The following is a 25,345-nucleotide window of genomic DNA, read 5'->3' as shown; positions in this document are numbered from 1 at the left end:
GGCCGACCTGACAACCCATAAGACGCCCACCGATGAACCATAACGGCATACCCCGCGAGCTCGGTAGCTCACCAAGGAGCTCGCTAAGGAGCTCGGTAGCTCACCAAAGAGCTCGCCAAGGAGCTAGGCAGCTCTCCAAGGAGCTCGCCACCAAGGAGCCAGGCAGCTCGACAAAGCTCGCCACAAGCAGCTCGGCATAGCCCAAGGAGCTCGACATAGCTCCCCTGGGCAGCTCGCCACTTGTAGGGTAGCTCAGTACAGAAGAGTAGTTTGGCGTATCACAGGAAGATCTCTTACCTGACAATCTAGCCTAGACACCGACCCGCCGACTGACACAGGCGCCGACCTGACAACCTGGCCCAGACACCGACACACTGACTGACACAGGCACCGACTTGACAACCTGGCCCAGACACCGACCCGCCGACTAACACAGGCGCCGACCTAACAACCTGGCCCAGGCGCCGACCTGGCCGCCTGACACAAGCGCCAGCCTGACAACCTCGAGGAGTTTACCACCGTACCCCGGTTCTGACGGGATATGACGAGTCTTACCGTTTGAAGGGTTTTCACCAACCTAACCCGCGAGGACACCACTATATAAGGACTCCGACCCCCAAAGTCAGGAGGAGGGGAAAAAAGGATGGTAACCCCTACTCTCTAATGGTACGTGACCAAAATGGTACGTGACCAAAAACGGTTACATCAATTCCTGTGAAAAATTTGATAGGGGGATTTACACTCTATAAAAGTCAAGTGTTGGGAAAAGGTTTGTTGGATTTCATCATAAGTTTGAAAATAAAAAGTGGCAGAGCTTTTGAAACCCTAATTTGGCATCGCTACCTCCATGAAAACCTGGATTGTTTCTTCACACTTGAGCTAGCCAACGGATGGTGCTGAAGGGGGTAACATAATAGGGTTTCCACCATTCAACCCAATGAGCAAACTAAGAATAGGCGGTCTGAGAACGATGCAGATAGGGGGGAAGAGAGGAAGAAGAAGGAGAAGAAAAGAGAGACTAGAGCCAGAGGGTTTGCAACGGTATGTGGAGGGCAAATTTGACATTTTTAAATTCTTTCTGTTAGTATTTAACATAATGTCAATTGTCAAAAATAGTAGGGGTACTTTAAGACAATATGTAAAAAGTAAGGGTAGAATTAGTCAATTAGCTAAACCATATAGGTAGTTTAAGAAATTTTAAAAGGACTTATTTTTTAAGTCTAAATTTCCAGTTTTTATAAATGCTCATATAATAAGCACTTATTCAATTTTTTCTCCTATAATTGTCCCCAATGAATTTTTAGAATACCAATTATACTCTTTTACAAAAACAATTTTACAAAGGAACTTTTAGAAAAGTAATTTTATTTTTACGAAAGCACTTCTATAAAAGTACTTTTATAAAAGCACTTTTACGAAAGTACTTTAAAAAATACTTTTATAAAAGTACTTCCTTCTATGGAAGTACTTTTATGGAAATATTTTTATAAAAGCTCTTTTGTGGAAGTGATTTTATAAAAGCACTTTTATAAAAGTATTTTACGAATGTACTTTTATGAAAGCACTTTTGTAAAAGTACTTTTACAAAAGCACTTCTATCAAACTACTTTTTATTCATTCACTTTAGATTGGATATTTTAAAAATTTGAAAGAAAATTAAGGACAAAAGTGTCATAATTGCTTATTTAAGTACTTATTGGAGAAAAAGACCACCAGTACTTATTTTTAACATAAACATCCCAAACATAGCTTTAAGTTTTTCAATAACTTTACCAAAAAGTTGATTTTAATTCATTCGATCCGGTGGTTGTTCTTGAACCTGAATGACTGATTCACATGAGCTAGTGAAGTTTAACCTAACTGACTGGCATGAGCTAACGGAGTTTAGGTGTACAATTTAGACGGCCCGAACCTGAGCTGAAGTCAATTCAGCCTGTAATTTTATATGAATTGGGTCTGGATTTTTTATCATCAAAATGAGTTAGGCCAAAAGGTCTGAGTTTTTTAACTTTTCGATTTAACCCTATTTCAATCTGAACTGAACTCGATTATATATAGTATATTTTTTATACTATATACATTCATATAATTTTTTAATATAAATTTATTGACCAACCCAATACCAACTTGGACCACAGACCAACCAAGTGTAACAAATGTGAGTATGAACTGGACCTGGATGGGATAATTTGAACTTAGCCTCGGACTCGATCCGAATTCGAACCTTTGGCCAATTCTTAGGATTGGGCATGAGTCCGAATTCGAACCTGGGGTGGACTTGAACTGGGCAGATTGGGCTTGGTTTAGGGCTTGAACATAGGGATAGGGGTATTATTCTAATAAATCCGTAAACCTTAATTGTAATTTGTAATAACGAATAACGATAATAAGTTGGACTGCAAGCAGCAACGGTAACACTTCAATCGTAGCCCGGCATATGCTTTATGGATAACATCATTTCACATTTGCATGACGTCAGGTGGTTTTTAGTAAGAAAGACACTCTCAAATGGGCAACCTCAGATGAATCGTCACCGTTGGATTGATAAGTTTATCTACTTTCCTTTTTAGTAGAAGACCAACGGTATTGTTAGTGGTGGGCGTTCGGATCTGGCTGACTACAAGCCCTCAACACATTGCTGGCCTGGCCATATGAACACAGCCGCACATCGGACTCCCTGATGAGAGATATTCCGGATGTGCGGTTACGTCAAGGTGATTACAATATGTTATGATCATCGGATCCGAACTCGCTCGCTGCACGCTATGATTGCGGGATTTGATTCCGCGTCAACGCTGGAACAAATCAGTCAATACGAGTTCGGATTTTCTGTTCACACAAATTCTGTTTACGTTTATCGCAGTCATATATGAAGAATATCTCAACCTTGGAAAAAATGTTCTCAATTCACGGGATAGTATATTGTGGGTAGTCGTGGACAGAATTCTCGTGGGCAGGAGATCCGGAGTCAGCTAATACACCAACGACCCAGCCCTCCGTTGGTCATCTGGACGAGCTTTCGAGTTTCAATGGATTGGAATTTTGGAAATAGAGCAAGTTGTGAAAGCGAGGCGACGTGGAGATTTTAGTAATTTTATGGGAGTGAAAGATTCTGAATTGCATGCGGAAGGTCAGTGCAGGACTAAAATGCAAAAGGCGCCTAGTGGCGCAGTTTACGGTGCTGTCCTCACGCCGCATTTATTTTTTTTATCAAAATTTTTATTATTTTATTTGCACCAGAAATTATATATAAATATACTATTTTATTTTAAAGAGATAAAATAAAACACAGGTTTAGTGGGAAAAGGGAGGTTGGAAGAGTTCGCTGTGTCTTCAAGTGTCGTGCATGCATTTTATGCATCCATTTTGCGTTTGCATGCACACGCTTTCCTTGCCTCCCTGGACTTGCCCGCCGTCGCGACCTTGGTGGCTGGAAGTTGAGACTTTGTTGATCTGAGGAGCTCTCCTTTTGGATTCTTGCTGAATTTCTGCAAAAGGTAGAGAGTCTGTAGACTAGATGAGAAGAGGAAGAAAAGGGAGGAGAAAGCATGGTTTTGTTTGCAGAGTTGTCAGGTGAAATCCACAACGATGTTAGGGTTTTGATTAAGGGATAGAGACGAAAGGTTAGTCCTTTTTGCTTATCCGTTAATTTTTTTTTGTTGTCTTGGTAGTATCGATCTATGGGATGGATTTCGTTCATTGATTGTTTTCGATCATTTCACTTGCCGCGATTATTTTTCGTTGTTTGATGAAAGAGGCATCTTTATTGGCTTGTTTATTTCCTCACGGGAGGACTTCAGGTTAGAGGGGGGATTGATTAGGTGAATGGCGTCGAAGATTTGCATGAATGCCTCATGCGGCGCGACATCGTCGATCGAATGGAGAAAAGGGTGGGGTCTACGATCTGGCGGATTTGCTAATCTCTGCGACAAGTGCGGGTAAAATTTTCCTCTGGGGCCTTTCCTCTTTATCAGAAATTGAAATTCGTTGTATTTGCGTACTGTTTCCTGATTACTACCTTAATTTGTTATGCATCCAGTTTAGGGGTGTGGAATTTGGTCCAAGTTCACTATAGCTTTCTTTGTTTTATTTTCTCTATTCTCATGTTTAGGTCGCTTATGGGTTTGTTAGATTGGTGACTTGTACATGTTATTTCTTTGCTAGTGCGATTTATGCGTGCTATTTTTTCTTTAATTTGGTACGTGGGGTTCTGTTGTTGCTGCATTAGTATTTTTGTTGACTTGGTTACGCGATAATTTGGGGGCGTTGTTGTTCTGTTGCTGAGATACTTTAATTCGTATTTATAGGACCTCCCGTTTTTGGTTTTTCTCTTATAATGCATTTTGGTCATCTTTTCACATTAACGGGCTCATTATAGAGGTTAACTCATACCATGGGTCTCGTTGCATGTTAGATTAGTCAACAACAATAACAATAACAGCAAGTAGCAGTGGCGGTAGCAACAACGAATACTTAATTGGTGAACAACAATTACTAATTATATCATATGAATTTTTACTAATCTAAAAAAAAATATATCATGTATGTTTTCTAATTTGTATATTTTGAAATGCTTTGGTTCTTATTCATATCTTTTCATTTCTACATCATTTTGATCAATTTAGTGAAGTTACTCATTATTTAACTTCCATCCATTTAGAATTATATATACAAGCTGAGAGGACTGCATAAACTACTTTGGTATTTATTTGTCCATCATGTATTTCTTGGAAATTTGTCTCAAGCTATCCACCATCAAACATGGACTGAAGGGTTGGAAAGCCAAAATCTGAAGATAATCAAGATGGAAAAAATAATAGACATTAGAAGCTAATTTTCTATTCAATTTAAAAAGCGAAATCTATCTGCAACGTTGTTGTCACACTTAGATTGGACCCAGTGGTTTAACCGTTAAACCAGAGCCCCAGTGATCTTTCTAGATCTTAGCTTTTCATTTAGTGGTTTTTCCACTGAACAATTTAACCAACAATTAAACTGGTAAAACCATAACCAATTGAGCTTTCTGGTTTTTTGAGTCTTGACAACATTGCTATACAGAATTTAATAGAATAGTTAATTATTCTTCCATTAAACAATATGGGCAAATTTGTCATCAAGAAATTAGGACCCAATTAATTGCCTTGTGCCCCTAATCCATGCACAAGGCATGTAGAACAGTGGAAGGCCTTATGACCATTCAAAGTCGATCCAGTAATTATAATTATCCATTAAAAGAAGGTTAATGAAGCCTACAAGAAAAAAATGTAAAAGAAGAAGGTGAAAAAGGGTGGAATAGAAAATCTGAAGGGACAGGAGATATTCTTTTTTAACTTATATGGGTTATAAATCAGTTTTTTTTTTTAAGAATTAATGCCAAAGTTCTACCTATCCTATTTGTTTTTTTTCTTAATTTGGCATTTACAATATTGGCTCAGGTCTGCTTATGATCAATTAGTTTTCTGTGATACATTTCATTTGAACGAATCTGGTTGGAGGGAGTGCAGTTCATGTGGCAAGGTAAAAATTGCTGTGTGCTTGTGAAAGCATAATGTGTTCAACTCATTTATGTCCTCAAATTCTCATTGAAATTTCTGATGACAGCGTCTGCATTGTGGCTGTATTGCTTCAAAGCCTGCACTTGAGCTACTTGACAATGGTGGTGTAGCATGTATTGGCTGTTTAAAGAGCTCAGAGTTTTCCTCTGTAAGTAACATGTCTTGACATTTGAATCTGGTATTACATAATTGTTATAGGTTCTCTCTCCTGATCATGTTGAAAAAGGGATTTTTTTTCTTGACCCTATACTTATTAAAAACTTGTTATCTTTATTACTATATCAAGTAAAGCAACTTTCCTACCTTTTTTTTATGAATGATTATGATTTATTAAATCAGAAATATGAGACAATACAGTAGACCCAAGAGGAGGCACGAGTTGTTACCTCTTCTAACAAGTATTACATCAAATTAAAAACAGAATTGACCAGAATTAACCAGAACTTGCATTACAAAGCAACCCAAAATAAATGTTCCCTTGAAGCCCCTTGCTTAGCTAATCCATCAACTAAGGAATTTGCTGATCTTCCCACCCAAAGAAAGGTAACAGTCATGTTTCTTGTGATCTAGTTGACTATCCTTAATGTATCTCTATGTTGCCACATAGCTGAAGCTGGTTCTTTGAGCCATCCCACAACAATCTCAGAGTCCCCTTCAATTACCAAGTGCTGAATTCCTAATTGTTCTGCAATTTGAATACCTTGCACCGTCACTAATATCTCAGCTCTATTGGAGTCTCCTATTCCCACGGGGCCTGAAAACAATGCTAATATTTTGCTTTCATTATCTCTCAGCACCCCTCCTATCCCTGATGGGCCTGGGTTTCCTTGGCTACTTCCATCAAAATTCAGTTTTACCCATCCTTCAGGTGGAAGCATCCACACTACAGATTTCATGTCCTTCCTTTCATGGCTGTTAGCCACCACTATCCAATTTCTCCAAAAATCATCAAAGGAGAATGTATGAAATAAGTCCATAGTTCTTAACCAATGGATGGCCCTAGTTAAGATACGTTCCTCAACAGCTTGAGAGCTTCTTTCCTCCTCCTTAAAAACCCTTGCATTCCTTTCTTCCCAGATTGTCCACAAGGAGGCTGCTCTAATACATCGCCACATTATTTTTCCTCTTTTTGTAGACCACACAAAAAAGGAGGGATCGAACAACTGGCTTAAATTTGTGGTCAGATTCCACCTACACCCAAACTAAGAGAAAATCCAACTCCAAATAGCACTAGAAAAGGAGCAAGACACAAGTGAGAGCAATTCCCACCACTAGCCCTGCAAAGTACACACCAATTAGGGGACAAACACAAAGAAGGCCTTTTCCTCTGCAAGCAGTCCAGGGTATTAATCTTTCTATAAAACACCTCCCAGTAGAAAATAATAACTTTAGGTGGAACCAGTTTAGGCCAAATCTCCTTCGTTGGAAAGCCCCACTGTCCCTGGGAAGAGCAAAGGGATTTAAAAAGGAAGCACAGGTGAAGTAACCTTTTGGGTGAGGGGACCATAATCTCACATCCAAACTTAGGGGGTCCAAAAAGACACGACCAAGAAGGAACAACAGATCTGAAACATTGTTAAGTTCATCATCCCTCAAGCATCTCCGAAAGCCAAGGTCCCAACTTAAAGAGGGGGGTGAAACAGGAGAAGGGAGAAAATGAGAGACAGTTTTTTTGCTTGTAAAGGGAAATAAAATAGAGATACGGAAACTGGTCCTTAAGGGCAACATTACCCACCCAAATGTCTTCCCAAAATAAAACAGAGGTACCAGAATTGACATCTTCCCAAAATAAATTCACACTTGACTGTTTTGTCCATTTGTTACCCTTATTGAATAAAAATTTAGGACTAGAAAATTGAGGAAAATTTCATAATCCTGAAAAAACTAATAAAAATATTAAGGAAATTACTCAGAAAGTAAATCTGAACAACTACAAGAAGGCTACCCATGTTCCCACTTTTCACTCACCTGCATCTCTCTTTCAGTTCACCCCTCACAAATTCATGTATGTGGACTCTGTTGCCTGCACCACCTACTAGTTCTTTTAAGATAAAAGAATATTGAATTCAAGTAGGAGTTATAGTAATCTATCTTAATCTTCATGATTTTTTTATGCTTCACCTGAACATGTGTTTACCCTATGTAAGTATTTTGTAACAACATATGAAATCTTGTTTTATGATCTACAATTACAGTAATGATTGCTTAAGTACCCTGGGCATGGTGCCATGTGTTAAGGTGTTTTTTTATTTTTATTTTTTGTTTTTTGGGATTGGTAGCAAATAAGAAACTTTATTGATACTGGGGAAAAATGAGAGAAATAAGTAATGCAGGAGAAAGAAAGAAACTATATCAAACCTTAACAAGTAAAAAGAATTGGACCCAATGTGCCACTCCACGCCAATCTTGATACCAGTTAGCTCTTGCTACCCTTCCTTTTGCTAGTTCATTCATCAGTAAAGGAATTAGATAAATTTTCTACTCATCTGAATCAGATGCTTATTTGGGTAATTACATATCTAGCTTCCTGAATTTAGTGCAGCAACTGCCAAGATCATGGGTTATTTGTCCCTGACCAATTACCTTCTAGTGTCATGCTTATGCATATCTCCTGCAGTTAGCTCTTGCTACCCTTCCCTTTGCTAGTTCATTCATCAGTAAAGGAATTAGATAAATTTTCTACTCATCTGAATCAGATGCTTATTTGGGTAATTACATATCTAGCTTCCTGAATTTAGTGCAGCAACTGCCAAGATCATGGGTTATTTGTCCCTAACCAATTACCTTCTAGTGTCATGCTTATGCATATCTCCTGCAGTATAGATAATCATTCAGCCTTGATAGTGTCCACTATGTCTATTGGACCTGAATTGATTGTCAAAAGACTCAAAACATCTCTATGGAGATTCCTAAAGGAACCACCTACTCATAAAATTCCTAGGTTATCCAATCTACATCCATCAAAGTTCAATTTGATTAAGTTTAAGGTGGTGGTTCCCACTCTTGCTGAGATGGAAACCTTCTGATGGCAGATGATGTGAGATGTTGCCACTTGCCACTCATTCATGATGTCATTGATTCTGAAAGGCTGAATAACCCAACTTTCCACTCAATTCAAATAAACTCAATCAAGGCTTCTGGTGTTTGGTCCTTGCTATGGAAGATTCTCACATTCCATTCTTCCTATGCTATCCACAGGATGGCTGCCGTCACACATCTCCAAGGTATTTTGCCCCTCTTTTTTTGGAAAGGAGAAAGTCATCAACATCTTGCAAAGCCACCAATAAAATTGAACAAAGAAAAGAAAAGCTCCAAAGTTAAACATACATAAGAGTGGGAGATTAGCAACTTGACTTCTTTTCTGAAGGACCTTACTAATTTTGGTTTTCAGGTGAATCACCTCACAACAAGAGCCCTTACTTTCAATGGTCCTATAGGACCATACCAATTTGCTTTCACTGTGAACACCTTACGGGGATTAGAGGGAAGGAGATCCCTAAAGAAAGATGCACAAGAAAATAGACCCTACAGCTTAAAAGTTCAGACTCTAGGATCAGACTTTAAAATTCAAAAACACCCCATCCAAGGACTCAATAATAGAGAGACAATCATCTAGTCTTTTGGTCCTTCAGGCCTATCCTAAAGCTGAAGTCCCAAGGCAAACCAAAAGGTGAATCAAAGATAAAAGAAGCAACTAGGAAGTTTTTATATAATCAAATCAAAATGAGTCTGGGAAATCTAGATGATAGTGGAAAGTTTCCCACCAAACATTTCCAACCTTACTTTATCTTTTCCCATGGCATCACAATCAAAAATTTTTGTTTTTTTGATAAATAACATCAATTCCATTAAAATAATGAATAGATACAAGAAGATCCCCTTAGAGGCGCGAGGAGCAGCCTCTCCAAACAGCAAATACACAAACTACAACATAGATAACATGAATGTTGAAATTAAAACAATAGTTACGATTGTGCCCAGAACAATGTTTCCCTATTTATCCCTTGTTTTGCCAAGACATCAGCAAAAGCATTAGCTGATCTCCCAACCCATTGTACTGTTATAGACATATTTCTTGTCAGCCATTTGAATTTCTTTAACTCATTTTTGTAGTCCACCACTATCTTAGAGTCTCCTTCAATCAGAAGCTGCTCCACGCCCACTTCTTTTGCAAGAAATATTCCTTGTATTGCAGCTAACAGTTCTGCCCGGATAGAGTTCTCAACTCCTAAAGGGCCAAAGTAGATTAAGACAAACTCTCCAGCCTCATTCCTCAGTACACCTCCCATCCCAGAGGGACCCGGGTTACCTTGGCTACTCCCATCAAAATTCAGCTTCAAAGAACCAAGAGTTAGGGGGACCCAACTAGTCACTGCCCTTCCCTTGTAGGAGGAACAACTTGCTACCAACTTCCAATCCTTCCAAATCAGTAAAAGTAAAATGGTTAAATAATTCTAGAGTCTTTAACAATGCAATGACCTGGACAAAATGCAGTCCTTTAAGGTTTGATTGCTTCTTCCTTTTTCTTGGAAGATTTTGGCATTCCTTTCTTCCCATATTGTCCATAACAATGCTACTCGCGAGCATCTCCAGATTTTCCTTCCTCTTTTATGGGGCCAAGAGAAGAAATAAGGGTTAAAGATTGTGCTTATTTCTACTGGCATATCCCAACTAGACCCAAACAAAGATAGAAGCCAAGTCCAGAGCTCTGCAGTGACACTACAAGATAAAAATAGATGATTACAATCCTCACCATGAGATCTGCAAAGAATGCACCAGTTTGGTGAAATACAAAGGACGGGTCTTCTCTTTTGTAGGTTGTCCATCGTGTTTACTTTACCATGCCACACTTCCCAGCACAAAGCCATAACCTTGGGGGGGACCGGCCTACACCAGACTTCTTTGGAAGGGAAACTCATGAGAGGGAGATTGGCAGAGGAACTTGAAAAAGGAGCCACAAGAAAAAGACCCTTTGGGGTGAATGGCCCAAATCCTTTTATCAGGTTTCGAGGGATCCAACCAAACCTTATCAAGGAGACACAAAAGAGTAGACAAACACTCAATTTCCTCATCCCTTAATCCTCTACGGAAACCAAAATCTCAAGACAAAGCTGGTAAGAATAAATTCGACGGAAGGAATTTTGAGATCACCTCATTTTTATACCAGGAAACAGAGTACAATGAAGGAAAAAGGTCTTTCAAGGGGAGATCTCCAACCCAAATGTCCTCCAAAAACCGAATAGAATTACCTGAACAAGCATCATACCTAACACAGCTAAGGAACTGCGAAAGAATTTTGTGAATTGCTTTCCAAGGTGTGGCTAGGTTAGCCCTCCTTGATGCACCAGCATCCCAACCACTCTATGAACATCCATGAATACTCTTCACTACTTCGTGCCAGAGTCTATCCCGCTCCAAAGGTCATCTCCACAACCACTTCCCAAACAGAGCTGAGTTCTTTTTATGCACATTCCCGAACCCTAATCCTCCCTCCTCTTTGCTTCTACCCACGATCCCCCCACTTAATTAAATGGTCTTTTTTACCTTCTCTCGGTTCCCACGGAAAATCTCTCATCAATTTTTCCAACTTCTTCGCTTCCCTAGACGGTATCCTAAAGATAGAGAGATAATAGGTAGGTAGATTCATGAGGGTAGCTTTTATCAAAGTGATCCTCCCACCCAAAGAGATGATTTTTCTTCCACACAGCTAGTCTCTTTTCAAATACAGTCCTGGTCCGAAACCTTCTTTGAAACCATATTATCCATCAAAGTTTTGTTGTAATGTTAAAATCTCATAAAATTTCAAGGTTTTTTTTTTAAATAATAGCAAATAAGAAGTATTTTGTTCTTTTAAGTTATATCACTTCTTTTAAAATCCCAAAGAGATAATCTTTCTAAGTCAGTTTTATTAATGTGGTGAAGCAATGAGTAGTTGGTTTAGCCTCTCTAGCCAATGTGATGACTGATCAATGAAAGAATATATGTTCTAAACTTAAGATATTGATGCAATCTCATAAATGTATTAAACAGAATGGAATGGCAAAGCAGGGTTCATGTAGCCATTCCTATATGTTTGGGATAAGGCTTAGATGATGATGATGATGATGCAGCAATCTCATAAATAAGGTAGTATAGACTACAATTATGTTAGGCTGGATAGGCGAGGAAATGGAATTGCAGCCTTTGTTTTCCAAAGAAAGAATGCAAATTCAATGTACCCTTTGTGGGAACTCCATGCCATCACACCACTGATTGGAAGAAAACTTCTTTTATTTTATGCTTTTTGTTCTGTTTTATATACCCTCATCCAGTCATGTTCCATCACAAATATTTAAAGAAACATTATGAATATAACAATTGCAAACATATTCTATATTATTTCAAATAATTGGAGATACAAACAAACAATTTGTAGTTGACTAATTGTTAATTGACTAGTCATCCTAGTTGATGCTTAGTTGTCCTAGGACCACATCATGAGTATTTGCCAACTAGTTACTGATGCAGTTGGTAAGGCCCTCAATTGTTGACTAGTTGATGCTTTAAAAGTGTTCTCCTGTCAAATCTTTTCTTTATGGATGATCAGGTCACCTGTGTGATATCCTAAATTTGAATGGAAAAAAAAAAAAATCAACCAGGGAAAATGAAGCCAAGCTGGTTAACATATTTCTCATATATAAGTTGAAGATATTATTCATTATGGTACCGTAACCTATGCATTTGGTTCTTGTTGTGCATATGTTGGATATATAATGGATTCTGTTTCTGATGGACATTTAAGTACTTTGGATCTCAAAGTTTGATATTTCTATCCCTGTTGAGAAACTCATGCAGATCCCTAGTGATGAAAAACCATACAAATTTGGGGATTCTCCAATGGATATCATTGGTGAACCTCGATCTACATCTGTGGACAATAAAATAGATGCTGAGGGTGTTGATAAGGTGAAGCTTATTTATTTTGGAAAAGGTGTGGAGGGAAATGGACTGAACAGCTTGCTTCAATCTCAGAAAGATGAAACAATTGAATCCCTTGGGCAAATAAAACGAGAGCAACTCATGCCTCCTCTTGGGGAAGTTGGAAGCTCGAGCTTTTCAAATTTAAATCTTGCATCTATTGGGTCCTCTCAAGTTGTCAAAGGAGATAATACTAAAGAAACCATAGGGGTTAAAGATGTCTATAGCTCACTCTCTCAGACATGCTTGAATATTACCCTGGGCGCACCTTCAGGTCCTTCAAACATTGCACTCCCTATTCCCAGTGCAGTTGTTGAAGGAAGGGAGCAAAGCAAAACACCATCTCCCTTTCAACAAGGGCCAAGATCCCGCCAACTTTTGCCAAAGCCCCCAAAAGCAAGTCTGAGTGGGAGTCTGGAGGCCAATAAGGACATGCTTCCACAGATACGTGTTGCAAGGCCACCTGCTGAGGGACGGGGGCGGAACCAGTTGCTTCCCCGTTATTGGCCAAGAATAACAGACCAAGAACTGCAACAGATATCTGGAGAGTATCCATAAATATGTTAACTTACTTTTTTTATTTCTAACAGTTTATTGTCTGAATTTACTCTGTTTTCTAAAATAATTCATCTTTGAATCCATCCACTATGATTCCCTTGACCATGCTATCTTAAGTTCAAATTCCACCATCGTGCCATTGTTCGAGAAGGTTCTGAGTGCCAGTGATGCAGGTAGAATTGGTCGTTTAGTTCTCCCAAAAGCATGTGCTGAGGTAAGATCCAAAAATGTCTTTATTGCTTGTTTTCTGCCATGAACTCCATACCCAAAATTACCTTCTGTGTTGAGAAGAACTTGTTTAACATTAAACTGTATGCAGGCATATTTCCCCCCTATCTCTCAGCCAGAAGGCCTTCCATTAAAGATTCAGGATGCTAAAGGGAAAGACTGGGTGTTTCAGTTCAGATTTTGGCCTAATAACAACAGTAGGATGTATGTCTTAGAGGGTGTAACCCCTTGCATCCAGTCTATGAAATTACAAGCTGGTGATACTGGTAATTTGCATTCTTTATTTGGATAGTGAGATCTGATTTCTGTTTAGGAAATAGGTAAATTAATTTTCAGTGCTGGTTTACACGTGCTTGGTTTGTAAACATGGCTCTTGATAGAGCGCAGTGGTGGGACAGGATTCATATAATAGCCGAACCTAAATGATTAGGATTATGGCTGAGATAAGTGCAACTGAGTGTGGTGTAATTATGCTTGATTTGTGATTATAATTCCTTTTTATTAATGAGAAAAAGATATGCCCTAAATTAAATCCTCAATTTTCAGTTTGATATGAAACCTTTTTGTAGAAGTTGGGACATGCTTATACTAGAATCCTTCTTTCTTTCTGATATGAATCCCACTTCTTGCAGTAACATTCAGCCGGATAGATCCTGAAGGAAAACTTGTGATGGGATTTCGAAAGGCAGCAAATTCTGCCCCCATGCAGGTAGGAAGCTTAGATTTTTATGGGCATCTTTACTGCTAACAGTATCTGACGTGAACCACTTACGAGTTAGGAACCACGGTCAAGTTTCATGCTGGCACTCTATGTTCAATTAATCCACAATTATTAATTAAACAGGATACTCAAATATCTGCCCTTGCTAATGGTGCACTTGCCAACGAAACTTTCTTTTCGGGTGTTATTGAGAACCTACCTATAATAAGTGGTTACTCTGGCCTTCTTCAGTCACTGAAGGGAAGAACAGTTCCTCACTTGAATGCTCTGTCGGAACACTTAAGTTCAGCTGATGGGGACATTAACTGGCATAAAACCGAGAAGCACGGGAGTAGGACAAATGAGGGTCCAGCGTTGCAACCCATGAAAAGGAGTCGAAACATTGGATCCAAAAGTAAGAGGTTACTTATAGATAGTGAAGATGCTCTGGAACTGAAGCTTACTTGGGAAGAGGCACAAGATTTGCTCCGTCCACCCCCAAGTGTCAAACCTAGCATCGTTATGATAGAGGACCATGTATTTGAAGAATATGAAGTAAGTAAAATTTTGAATTTTGTGGATTACTATGCTTTACATCTTAATTCTTTCATTTTGGATTATATCCCTTTTTAATTTGTATTCTAATTTCAGTCTCTACTATCTTGTAAATTTTACGAGATTTGTAGGTTAGTTTTTCTTCCTTGTATGCATGATGACATTATACTGTTTTCTTTGTTTCCCCTAGTAGCAAACTAATAAGAAATTGATATGAGTAAATACACCAAAAAGTTCAATCTTGGGCTTATTTACAGTATTTTATCATTATGAACACCGTTCAACTCTTATCCCCATTTTTCCTCTCGCTTTAGGTCAGTACTCAGCAGTCAGTTACATGAATTCTTCTTATCTATTTTACACTGTCTAGGGCTGCATCTTTTGTTAATGCCTGGATCTTTATATCTATGTAGAGAATGGTTACAATAATTAGATTCATTCAGGTGAGTTCCAAGAGGAGGGCGGGCCTTGGCACAACAGTTGGGTTGCTCCGTTGCGACCTGGGTGACCAGGGTTCAAATCTTGGAAACAGCCTCTCTGTATGTGCAGGGGTTAGGCTGCATATATCTGTCCCTCATCAGACTCCGAATTGGCGGGAGCCCCATGCACTGGGCTACCCTTAGGTGAGTTCCAAGAGCTTCCAAACATTTTTCTGATTCTCTAGCTGAAAGCAAGGTTTGCAATGGAGTCTTGTATGGGGTAAACCTGTACCAGGGAGTGAGTTGTCGATATCTTATTATAGTCAAAAGTTGGGGCAATCAGCCTTTGGCTGTGTGTGTATTTGTACCTGCTAACTGCTTTCTTGATGCTAAGGAGACCTTCACTCCTGCAATAAAATTAAATTACGTTGTTGACTATAAAGAGTATCGGCAAAATATCATAGATACTAGAGAAAAAGATTCTTGGAAAATTTCATATTGCCCCTAGAAAAATGGAGAGATTCTGGAGAAATTTCACCAAACCTCATTGGTATTGTGAACCATGCCTGGAATTATTCCTAGACCTTTTCATGTCTAATATTCAGCATCTGATGTAGGGGCTACCATTCCGATGCCAATTGATGTAAAATTTGAATGACCTGAGGATAAGCTTAGGAGAATAACAATTAGCTAGGAAACACTTAAGGATGATTTTAGGAATAAAGAGAAATATTGAGATGGGTTAGAAAAGTCATGGGTCAAATTATTGAGAACTACAGATTCTTAATGAGATAGTGGAAATAGAAAATTAAAAAAACTGAATAGGGATGGAATTCTTAATGAAACCCTGTAGACGTTTAGAATGATGGGTTGTACGGGATTTACTTGTTCAGCATCTGATGTAGGGGCTACCATTCCAATTGTGAACCATGCCTGGAATTATTCCTAGACCTTTTCATGTCTAATATTCAGCATCTGATGTAGGGGCTACCACTCCGATGCCAATTGATGTAAAATTTGAATGACCTGAGGATAAGCTTAGGAGAATAACAACTAGCTAGGAAACACTTAAGGATGATTTTAGGAATAAAGAGAAATATTGAGATGGGTTAGAAAAGTCATGGGTCAAATTATTGAGAACTACAGATTCTTAATGAGATAGTGGAAATAGAAAATTAAAAAAAAACTGAATAGGGATGGAATTCTTAATGAAACCCTGTAGACGTTTAGAATGATGGGTTGTACGGGATTTACTTGTTCACAAAAGGATAGAAAATTCTTTAGTGAGAGAAATGACCAAAATTTTGGAAACTAGGTTTTCAGATGGAGTTTTGGGAAAAAATTTGGCATGATTAAAGGTGATACTGATGTTTGGGGGGGCATCCAAATATGACAGCAATTGGAGATGGCTTGGCACAAAAGGATGAAAATGATTGAAATGGTAAAATTTTGGGTTTCAATCTAAACTACAGAAGATAATATCTTGATTGGTTTCACTGATGCCGAATAGCTCCTTTGGTAAAGAATTTCTGGACTGTTGATGGATGTAATGGCTGCTTACAGAATTAGAGAGAAGATAAAGAGAAGAATAAAAGAGAGGAAATCCAAAGTACTCGATGGGTCCCCTCAAAACAAATGAAAAACGAAAATGAGATATGGATAAGGCATATAATAATTCAAACAGCTGAGGATAAAGTAGAATCATGCATGCAATAAGAAAACTATGCAAAAGTTGAAAGCTTTTAAGGAAAAAGATTTGAAAATTTTACTAAGATCTTGAGTGATGTACTCTTATTTCCTTTTGCCAAGTTAGAGGGAAAAGAATTGCTCTTGACTCTACAAAATAAGCAATGGAAAAAAGAGGGAAAATGCAAATAGTAGAAAAGGGGTAATTGGGAGGTTGGATGGGGGAAGTAGAATGATATATTCCCTGGTGTTTTTGCCATGCACATATGACGAAGTAAACACTGATAAAGAAAAATACTATGGTCACCCATTGCTTAAGTGAAGCTTATTTGGCAGTGAAAAGAGGAAAAACAATCATGAGGATTACAAAAAAAAAATCAAATACATGCAATACAAGTATGGAAGAGGGAGGAAGTGCATCTATGAATCATAATTAAATGACTAAGAGTTCTAGTACATTATAAAGATATTGACAGATATCAATGGCTGGTTCTCTGGCCAAGCAAGGGATGTCAAGGGGAGATCTGTTTTGGGTTACTTTGTAATTGTGTTTCAGGCTTGGGTATGTTTAGTGTATATGGTTCAGTCCTCGGGGGAGGTAACATCTCGTGCCTCCTCCTAGGCTGATTGTACTTTTGTTATTTGAATTAATAAAACTACTCTCATTTATCAAAAAAAAGTCAAGGAGAGCCTACAAGAACCAAAGCAACAACAGTTAGTGGGGAAACTAGAAGTGAGGAAGGTGGACACTGAACCATAGACTGTGCTCACAAGACTCTGCTCACACTGTTTGCACAGCTTTTTACAGCAGTGCATTGGGAATATCTCCATACTTATATGCTTTTCTTCATGGGGAGGTATCCCAATGCAAGGCTGCAAGGGACTGTGTGAACGGTGTGAGCACTGAAGCCAGTCTCCCTCCTTGGGCATTTCTTGATCGTCTGGAGAAAGAGAATGGTAGTAGAAACCATTAATAAATATTAGAAAAATTCTAATCTCTAAGTGCAATATTTTGTGCAATTGTTCTTTTATCGCCAGTTCTCTTGAGAATTTCTATTATATCTGAATGTATATTCTTTATGTAGTGAAGATTCTATTCCATAAAAATTTTGGTGGGTGAGGGCTCTATGAAATCTTGTTCAAGAATTAAGGTTAGATCTTATCCATTGCATCTTTAGATGGATCCCCAGAAGTTTAAATTTTCTGGCAGATGCATTAGCTAAAAATGGGGTGGGAAGGGATACATTGTATAGTGCAAATTCTTATCCTATATCCTATGTCTTGAGTGGGTTTAGGTTTTTCTGTTTGGAAAACCTGGTTGTACATCTCCTAATGTACATCCTTCCCTTTTCTTTTTGAATGAAAGTTATCTTAAAAAAAAGAATTAAGATTAGATCTTTCCACTGATCATTTTATATTTTCTTGTTTTTAGTTCTTTTTTTGCTTTAACTTTACTCTTTACTTTTGAATTATTTTGTTATTTATTGATTCCCTTAAAACTCAAATCTGCTCTAATTGTTCCCATATGTATATCCCAAAATTCATTCTTTATGCAAACCCCAGTACCCTTCTCAGTAGCCTGATCCAAATCCTAATTGCTTCTGTTTGTTTTCTCAATTCCTTTGGACATAATCTCTGGTTATTTGAACTGTATTTCTTTTCTTTCTCAAATTCTAGTTCTGGAAAAATTTATTTGGGTCTCATGATCATCCTATTTTGTCAAACATCTTAAATGCTCTAAAAATTTTGCAATTGTTCGCTAAATATGACTTCTTTCCATAATTTTGTTGTGTTCTGGATAATTTATTATGCATGGTATTCAGTTGACTAGTAACGAGTACTTAATTGTTCAAAGTTAAACCAAATTAAAGAAATACCTACTACAGATTTTTACAGAACTTTAGGTAGCAATTCTGTAAACTTTGCATTGATTGTACTGTCTCAGGTGGAGTAATTATGAACCCCTCTAATTTAGTCATGTATGTCAAACAGGAACCTCCAGTTTTTGGGAAGAGGACTATTTTTACAGCCCAACCATCTGGGTAAGGATTGTCAATATTTCCTGTACGAAAATGTCAGTTTTTTTTTGTGGATGTTATATGGTGGAATTTGCAAGCTTGGTTCTCCACAGTAATTAATAATCCCTTGACCCAATAAAGAAAGAGAAAAAGAATCAACTTATAAGTGTGTTGGAGTCAAAAAGATAAATCCATAAGTAGTTCTATAGATTGTATGTTTGGGATCATTTGGTTGGGACCTTTTTTTGGTGAGTTCTTGTTGATGATTCCATTGACTGACGTGCCTCCAATTTTATCTCCCTTTCACAGGTATGCACCGCATATAGTGCAAATGCTAGCTACATGATTTTTTTTTATTTATCCTTGTGCAAATTCATATTCAGGTTGCATGCTTAAAAGATTCTTAAATTTAATTCTGACCTTTTGCTCAGGACGTAATTAGATAATTTATTTCTCTGAAAAGCTGAACTGGACATTGGATGATCCACTGGCATTGAGGCTTCTCATTTCAGCAGTTTGATTTTGACCATCCTGGTTGCACTGTCCATGACTGTTAGGGGGTGTTCTTTTTTCGGATTTTGAGAGGGGGGAAAGTTGGTCAATGGGATTTTGGTTCCCATTGACCAAGAATCCCATAATCTTTTTCCAGATTTATGTGGGACCAGGGGAAGTTTATTTTCCTGGGTATCATTTAACCGGGTAAGTGATACCCATCTCCTAGGTGGGTAAATTACTTTTCCACCTAGGGGGAAAGTTGTCAACACTTGAATGGGACAAAAATGCCCTTTTTATAAATGGATTTTTATGGCTAAAATGGTCATTGCATATTTACATGAGAAATAAAAGAACATGGGTAAATGCAGTTACCCGGGTAAGTGTTTCCCAGGAAAAACTTACCCAGGTAATTGCATTTACCTGGGTAAGTAACTTACCAAAAAGCGAACGGGGCCTTAGCAAGAACTAACTAAAAAGAGAATATTAAAGGATACTAGGAAATAAAAAGGGAATATAAGTAATAAATGATAAAAAATTCTTATACATTTAAAATAATCTTTAGCTATAAAGGAGGGCTTTGTTCAAGAGTTGTCTCGGTTGATCAAAGACTATTACTGGAGCTTGTTCATAGTTCAAACTATTCAACTGCTTCTGATGTTTTATCTATCTGATGTTACATTTATTGAACTTGGTTTTCTAGGAAATTGGATCAATGGACTCAGTGTGACAACTGCTCTAAATGGCGAAGGTTGCCTGTGGATGCTCTTCTCCCTCCAAAGTGGACATGTGTGGATAATGTATGGGATACAGATAGGTCAGTATAGAATTCTTCCTGCAAAGGCGTTCTATGTGAAGAACCAATTTAAGTAAATCTATCTCCTGCATTTTATGACATGCCCACAGGTGTTCATGCTCTGCACCCAATGAGATGAGCCCAAAGGAACTGGAAAATCTCCTCAGACTGAATATGGGTATGGTGCAGTCTCCGTTTCTCCTTATTCTCATATTATCCAAAACTCTAGCAATAGTAATAATCCAACAAAAGATTTTTTTATAAGCCATATGGTAATAAATCTGAGCTGGTTTATCATTTGATAATATGCGTTTTAATTTTTATGGAGCTTAACTATATAAGATGATACTACGAAAGGAAAGAGGAAACTTCTAAAGCTGAGTTTAGATTGGAGAGGAATCAAAAATCTGTGGCAGAAAAGGAATGTGTGTGATCTGCTTCACTGCTCAACTCAGAAGAAAAAGAGCAAAGCGAGATGTGAAAAAAAAGTGGATTTTTATCTACATTTTGTCAGTTCGATGGAAAATGGAATAACCATGTGTGTGTGTTGGGGTGGGGGGTTGTAGTCATTCCCGGAATCCATAAAACAATGGACTTTGCACTGCTTTTCCATTTTCTCTGGGTAATCCAAAAAACAACTTAGGGTTATTTATTTTTTTAACACAGCAGAATCATTACAGGGTCCAGAAGTGTGTATATATCCACCCTCTATTCACTTGGCAAGTTTGAGCCCAGGATGATCCCTTAATTTATAGGATGTGGATAATGGTCTCAGTGTCTAATATACACAAATGCCATATAAATATGATTAAGACCTATAACTGATTGGGCCCTTTCTAAAAATATTGCTTAATGCCACAAAAGATTGCAAAGTGTGATTATTTTTATCTAGTCTTTAGAATATATTTGAAATTTGAGTTTAAATTAGTATTTTTGTTCTTTTTCCATTTTATCCTCACTATTCCAAGGATTACAGTGAAACGTCCATTCCATGTCTAGTCATCTTGATTCATAGGTTGTAATGCCAATTCTTCCTGAAGGAAAACATATGATTTCGTTTTCTCATACTATTTTCGACCGATTGGTTGGGCTACAAGCAAGAAAATGCATAAAAACCTTAACCTACGGCATTATTTCAATAAGAATTTGATTCTAACTTTTTCTCAGTGTTGTTGCAAGGAGTCTCCTAAATGGATGATGTGTCCATGCTGGACAGTTCAGAATCTGGCATTTGTTGGATTCTTGAGGACACTTTCTACATAATATTTCCTTTCCATCTCCTAGCATATCTGACATAATGAACAGCTGATGTACAAGCTGAATGCCATTTTTCATATAAAATGTTACTTGGTAACAAAAGCAACAATTTTAGAGATTTTTCACAGGTATATAACTTTTAAATATATATTACATTTCCTTAGACGCTTTTGCAACTCCGTATTTTTTTATCTTGCTGAGTCAGCATCCTGGACATGCTTCAGTTTCTGACTCCTGTGTCCATGTCCATGCAACACTGCCTTATCTCTGAACTTGTCATGAATTGAAAATTTTGACATACAAAAAAAAGCCATTACCAATTATTGGTCCAAGATATAATGGGGTCTTGGGAGGGGTGGACTGGAAATAGACCTAAACTTTGCCCTTTTTTTTCACACAAGTTTGCTGCTCTCTGAATTGAACCTGCTTTCTCACACTTGTCAATCCAAGATCTTACCATCACACCAAGCAATGGCCCCTTAAATTTTGCACCTGTAACAGCGAACATATTTTCTTCATACTGTTCCATTTGATACTTAATATCTGCACTAAATATGTTCTATTTTTCTGTTCTCTATATTCTTTCGCTATTTACCTTTTTCTTTAGTGTCCAACCAAACATTTTATGATCCAAGGATTAGAAATTTTTATTGATGACACATGAACAATCCTTGTCTCTGCATTACACAGGAAATTTGTATGATTGAGGTGGTTTTTATTACTGTGCTATTTTTGTGTTTCATCTGGTTCCAGAACACACCACAGACGACAGTGTCTAGGCGTTCTTTTCAGCCGTTCTTATTCTAGAATTAGCAATATATTCTTCGACCATTCCATAAAAAGTATTAAGTTTGTGAACATGTCAGTTTCTCATGTTCCCAACTGCACCACTGTTCTGGCTTTATTCAGCTTTGATTCAATGTTGGTGCGATGAGTTCCAGAACCGGGAAAACTTTAGCTGTTCTGTTGGGAGATGACAGCCTGGGCTACATGAAAACACACCATGGTGGGGTCCGTCCAATGGTTGGAAGCATGCTAAACTATTCAAGACCACAGTATAGATTATAGAATACCTTTTTAATGCATATATACATTCATATGTATACATAAATGTAAAAAAGGATGGAGAGCCCTTGTAGGAAAAGATTTTCCTTAAAAGCTTGTGATGACTTCTGTCTAATTATGAACAGATTTGAAAAAAAGGAGAATTTTGGCAAGCCAAAAACCATCCCAGGAGCGTGAACCTTCAGGCTTAGACGCATTAGCCACTGCAGCAGTCCTTGGAGACAATGGGGGGGACTCAGGGCCGCCATCAGTTGCAACCACTACCAAACACCCCCGGCATCGTCCTGGCTGCACATGCATTGTGTGCATCCAGCCCCCCAGTGGGAAAGGCCCAAAGCACAAGCCTACATGCACTTGCAATGTGTGCATGACTGTGAAGCGCCGCTTCAAAACACTCATGATGCGCAAGAAGAAACGCCAATCTGAGCGTGAAGCAGAAATTGCCCAGAGAAAGCAGCATATTTGGGGTCCCAAAGATGAAACTGAAGTAGAGAACACATCCAAAGGTGTACTACTGCAATTAGATGCTACAGACAGTGAGAACAGGCAAGCAAACGAGTCAGGATCCGTTGGAGGCCAAACCAGAATCTTGATGGAGAAGGCTGGTGAGAACAGCAAGGCACAAATAGACTTAAACTGTCAACCGGACCGTGAAGAAGAACAGCAAGCTGGGTCAACACGTGTGAGCATGATGAGTCTTCTTCAAGTGGCGAGTCTCCCATTGGAGACGTATTTGAAACAGAATGGGCTCACAAGTTTGGTGAGCGAGCAACAAGCAAGCTCAAGCTCTCATGTCGTGCCGCAGGCCACTGGGGGTGGGGAGAGTGAGGGACAGCGACCTGAGGAGGGTTGCTTTGCCTCTGGAGTACGAGAGAGCGGTGGTGATGAAGAATGTATTGAGCCTGATCAAGCCAAAAGTGATGCTGTTGCATGAAGGATTTTTTCCCCCCGTGCTTTCTGCACCTGGGCTTAGAAAATATAGAAATTAAATTTGTTTTTTTTTCTTTTATAGGGGTTGTATTTAATTCTGCAGCCAAATAGGAGAATACCAATATGCAATATTATATTACTTTGTTTTCCTTTTTTTTTTTTGTTGGTTCCTCCCTTCTAATTTCTAAGTGTAAATTAATTACTTGTTACATGTTTTGCTGTGAATGGATGAATACAAAGGGTGAACATTGGGGAGAGCGAGGTGGTGTTTGAAGACGTTTTGTCCTCTTTGTTTTTTCACTTTGCCTAATTGCCTTGGGAAATGAACAATTGGTATCCGAAGATTCTGAACTACAAGATCTTTGTTTTTATTTACAGCCAATCGAAAAGTGAAGGAAAAGAAAAGATTCTTTATTTTTGGCCAAAAAGAAAAGAAATTTTAAAAAATAGGATATATGTATAAAAAAAATGAAATTCTCTCTGTACGTCTTTCTGAGCGAACCAATCAAAATATAGAGCGAGGAAACTCAGCAATGGTGCTTATGCTGCAGCAACCAAGATTTAAGGAGCTGTACTTGTGCGGTCTCGCCAAAGCACTTCGCCCTAACCAGACAGAAGTGAGTGCAGAACCCCACTGACGACGATGACAGCACTCGGCATGTCTTGAGGATGTAACACGCCGGAGTGCAATCCTTGCCCCTACCTTGAATGAGGATTCCCCATGTTTTTGTGCTTGTGTTGCCGCTGTCTTCTTCTTCATTGTTATCGTCGAGTTGTTTCACCAGTATGATCCCATCAGGGGCCGAGCAGCTTTCTCCTCCACCGTTGGCCCATCTCTTCTTAATGAGGGGCCACATATCAGCGGCTGCCTTGACTCTCTCCAGCCTGGTGGTCAATACTCTTCCCTTGTTAGAGCAGAAGACATGAACCAGGAAAGGACCCTGGTCTATATTCCTAACGATCTCCTGAGCGGAATCTCTCATCCATTGATCGAGCATCTCTGATGGGATGTCATCCTTTGCAGAGGCCGTGTCTTCCGTGCAGAAACCGAGATTCAGATAGACCTCTGGATGTGGACGACTAGGACGACGATCGGTTTCATTCCCTACTTCTACTTGTTGGCTATCATCATCCCCGCGGTTGCTAGGATTCGGCATCAAACAAACTCGCGGGATGATTTGCTGCTTGGGACGATAATGGTAATGTAGATTGCTAGAATTAACGGACCAACCCAAATTGCTAACAGGATGTTGTTGATGCTTAGTGTTGGCACTCGAGAACGAAGGCAATAATGCATTATTTCCAACGCAAAGCAGACGCAGGCGCCCCAACATCGCCATACTTTTTCTCGTCCTCTTCTATTCTGCACCGATACAACCACAAGAACCGTAAGACTTTTGAGTGACGGAGGAGGATGTTAACGCAATGCAATAGAGACCGATAAATACAGAAGGGAAGATTGAGATGTAGGTTTTGAATCCTAATCCTAATGGCACTAGGACTGTGGAAAAAAGAAGGAAAAGGAAAGTTCCCTCGTCGCTCCCCAGTCCCCAGACTCCCCACCTCTCTCTCTTTCTCTCCCTCCCCCACCTTCTCTCTCTCTCTGCAATAGAGACCGATAATACAGAAGGAAAGATTGAGATGTGGGTTTTGAATCCTAATCCTAATGGCACTAGGACTCTGGAAAAAAGAAGGAAAAGGAAAGTTCCCTCGTCGCTCCCCAGTCCCCAGACTCCCCACCTCTCTCTCTTTCTCTCCCTCCCCCACCTTCTCTCTCTCTCTGTGAAGTATAAGTCCGAAAGGAATATAATCGGAGGAAAATACCTCCTGTCTTCAGGATTCATGTCTGGAATCTATGGATGAAGGGAAATCTTGTGGTATGTACAATTTGCTTTACTAGAGGGGACCCGTGCAGTGTACGAATTTTGTTGAGTAAAAGCGAAATAATGGAAATATATAATAGTAAATATATTTTTACTATTTTCCATTAACATTATGAATTAATATCATCATAGGCAATGATTAATGTTTAAATTATATAATTTATACAAAAAAAAATGCATTTTAAATACACTATGAACTAATTACATTTATTTCTTGAAGATTATTGATAATTGGTATATATTTTC

At 38.6% G+C, this 25,345-nt stretch overlaps 2 protein-coding genes across 3 annotated transcripts; one reads left to right on the top strand and one right to left on the bottom strand.

The window, feature by feature from the left end:
• The first annotated feature begins 3,292 nt into the window (after positions 1–3,292).
• Positions 3,293–23,473, top strand: HSL1 (HSI2-like 1). 2 transcript variants are annotated; one of them, XM_010253756.3, is made up of 13 exons: positions 3,293–3,623; positions 3,801–3,938; positions 5,436–5,517; positions 5,602–5,703; positions 12,390–13,060; positions 13,188–13,284; positions 13,390–13,564; positions 13,931–14,007; positions 14,251–14,553; positions 18,651–18,700; positions 19,872–19,985; positions 20,075–20,142; positions 22,412–23,473. In XM_010253756.3, the coding sequence occupies exons 2-13, from the start codon at positions 3,826–3,828 to the stop codon at positions 23,218–23,220; spliced, it is 2,661 nt and encodes an 886-aa protein (XP_010252058.1). In that variant the 5' UTR covers positions 3,293–3,623; positions 3,801–3,825; the 3' UTR covers positions 23,221–23,473. The 2 variants fall into 2 exon arrangements, with proteins under 2 accessions (XP_010252058.1, XP_010252057.1); XM_010253755.3 differs by having other exon boundaries at positions 14,143–14,553.
• A 153-nt stretch (positions 23,474–23,626) lies between these two features.
• LOC109114478 (uncharacterized) lies at positions 23,627–25,069 on the bottom strand. The gene has a single exon (XM_019197147.2). The coding sequence runs from the start codon at positions 24,554–24,556 to the stop codon at positions 23,744–23,746; it is 813 nt and encodes a 270-aa protein (XP_019052692.1). The 5' UTR covers positions 24,557–25,069; the 3' UTR covers positions 23,627–23,743.
• Between the last annotated feature and the right edge of the window lie 276 nt (positions 25,070–25,345).

This window comes from Nelumbo nucifera, chromosome 5 (genome assembly GCF_055504915.1).
Source record: "Nelumbo nucifera cultivar China Antique chromosome 5, China Antique-T2T, whole genome shotgun sequence".
Lineage (NCBI taxonomy): Eukaryota > Viridiplantae > Streptophyta > Magnoliopsida > Proteales > Nelumbonaceae > Nelumbo > Nelumbo nucifera.
This window is presented reverse-complemented; position numbering and strand designations above follow the sequence as displayed.

Bases quoted from the DNA above. Each gene is read 5' to 3' on its own strand.
- HSL1 (XM_010253755.3), top strand. From the start codon at position 3,826: ATGGCGTCGAAGATTTGCATGAATGCCTCATGCGGCGCGACATCGTCG. The intron at 3,939-5,435 runs GTAAAATTTTCC...ATATTGGCTCAG, and splicing joins AATCTCTGCGACAAGTGCGG to GTCTGCTTATGATCAATTAG. The intron at 19,986-20,074 runs GTCAGTATAGAA...ACATGCCCACAG, and splicing joins AATGTATGGGATACAGATAG to GTGTTCATGCTCTGCACCCA.
- LOC109114478 (XM_019197147.2), bottom strand. From the start codon at position 24,556: ATGGCGATGTTGGGGCGCCTGCGTCTGCTTTGCGTTGGAAATAATGCA.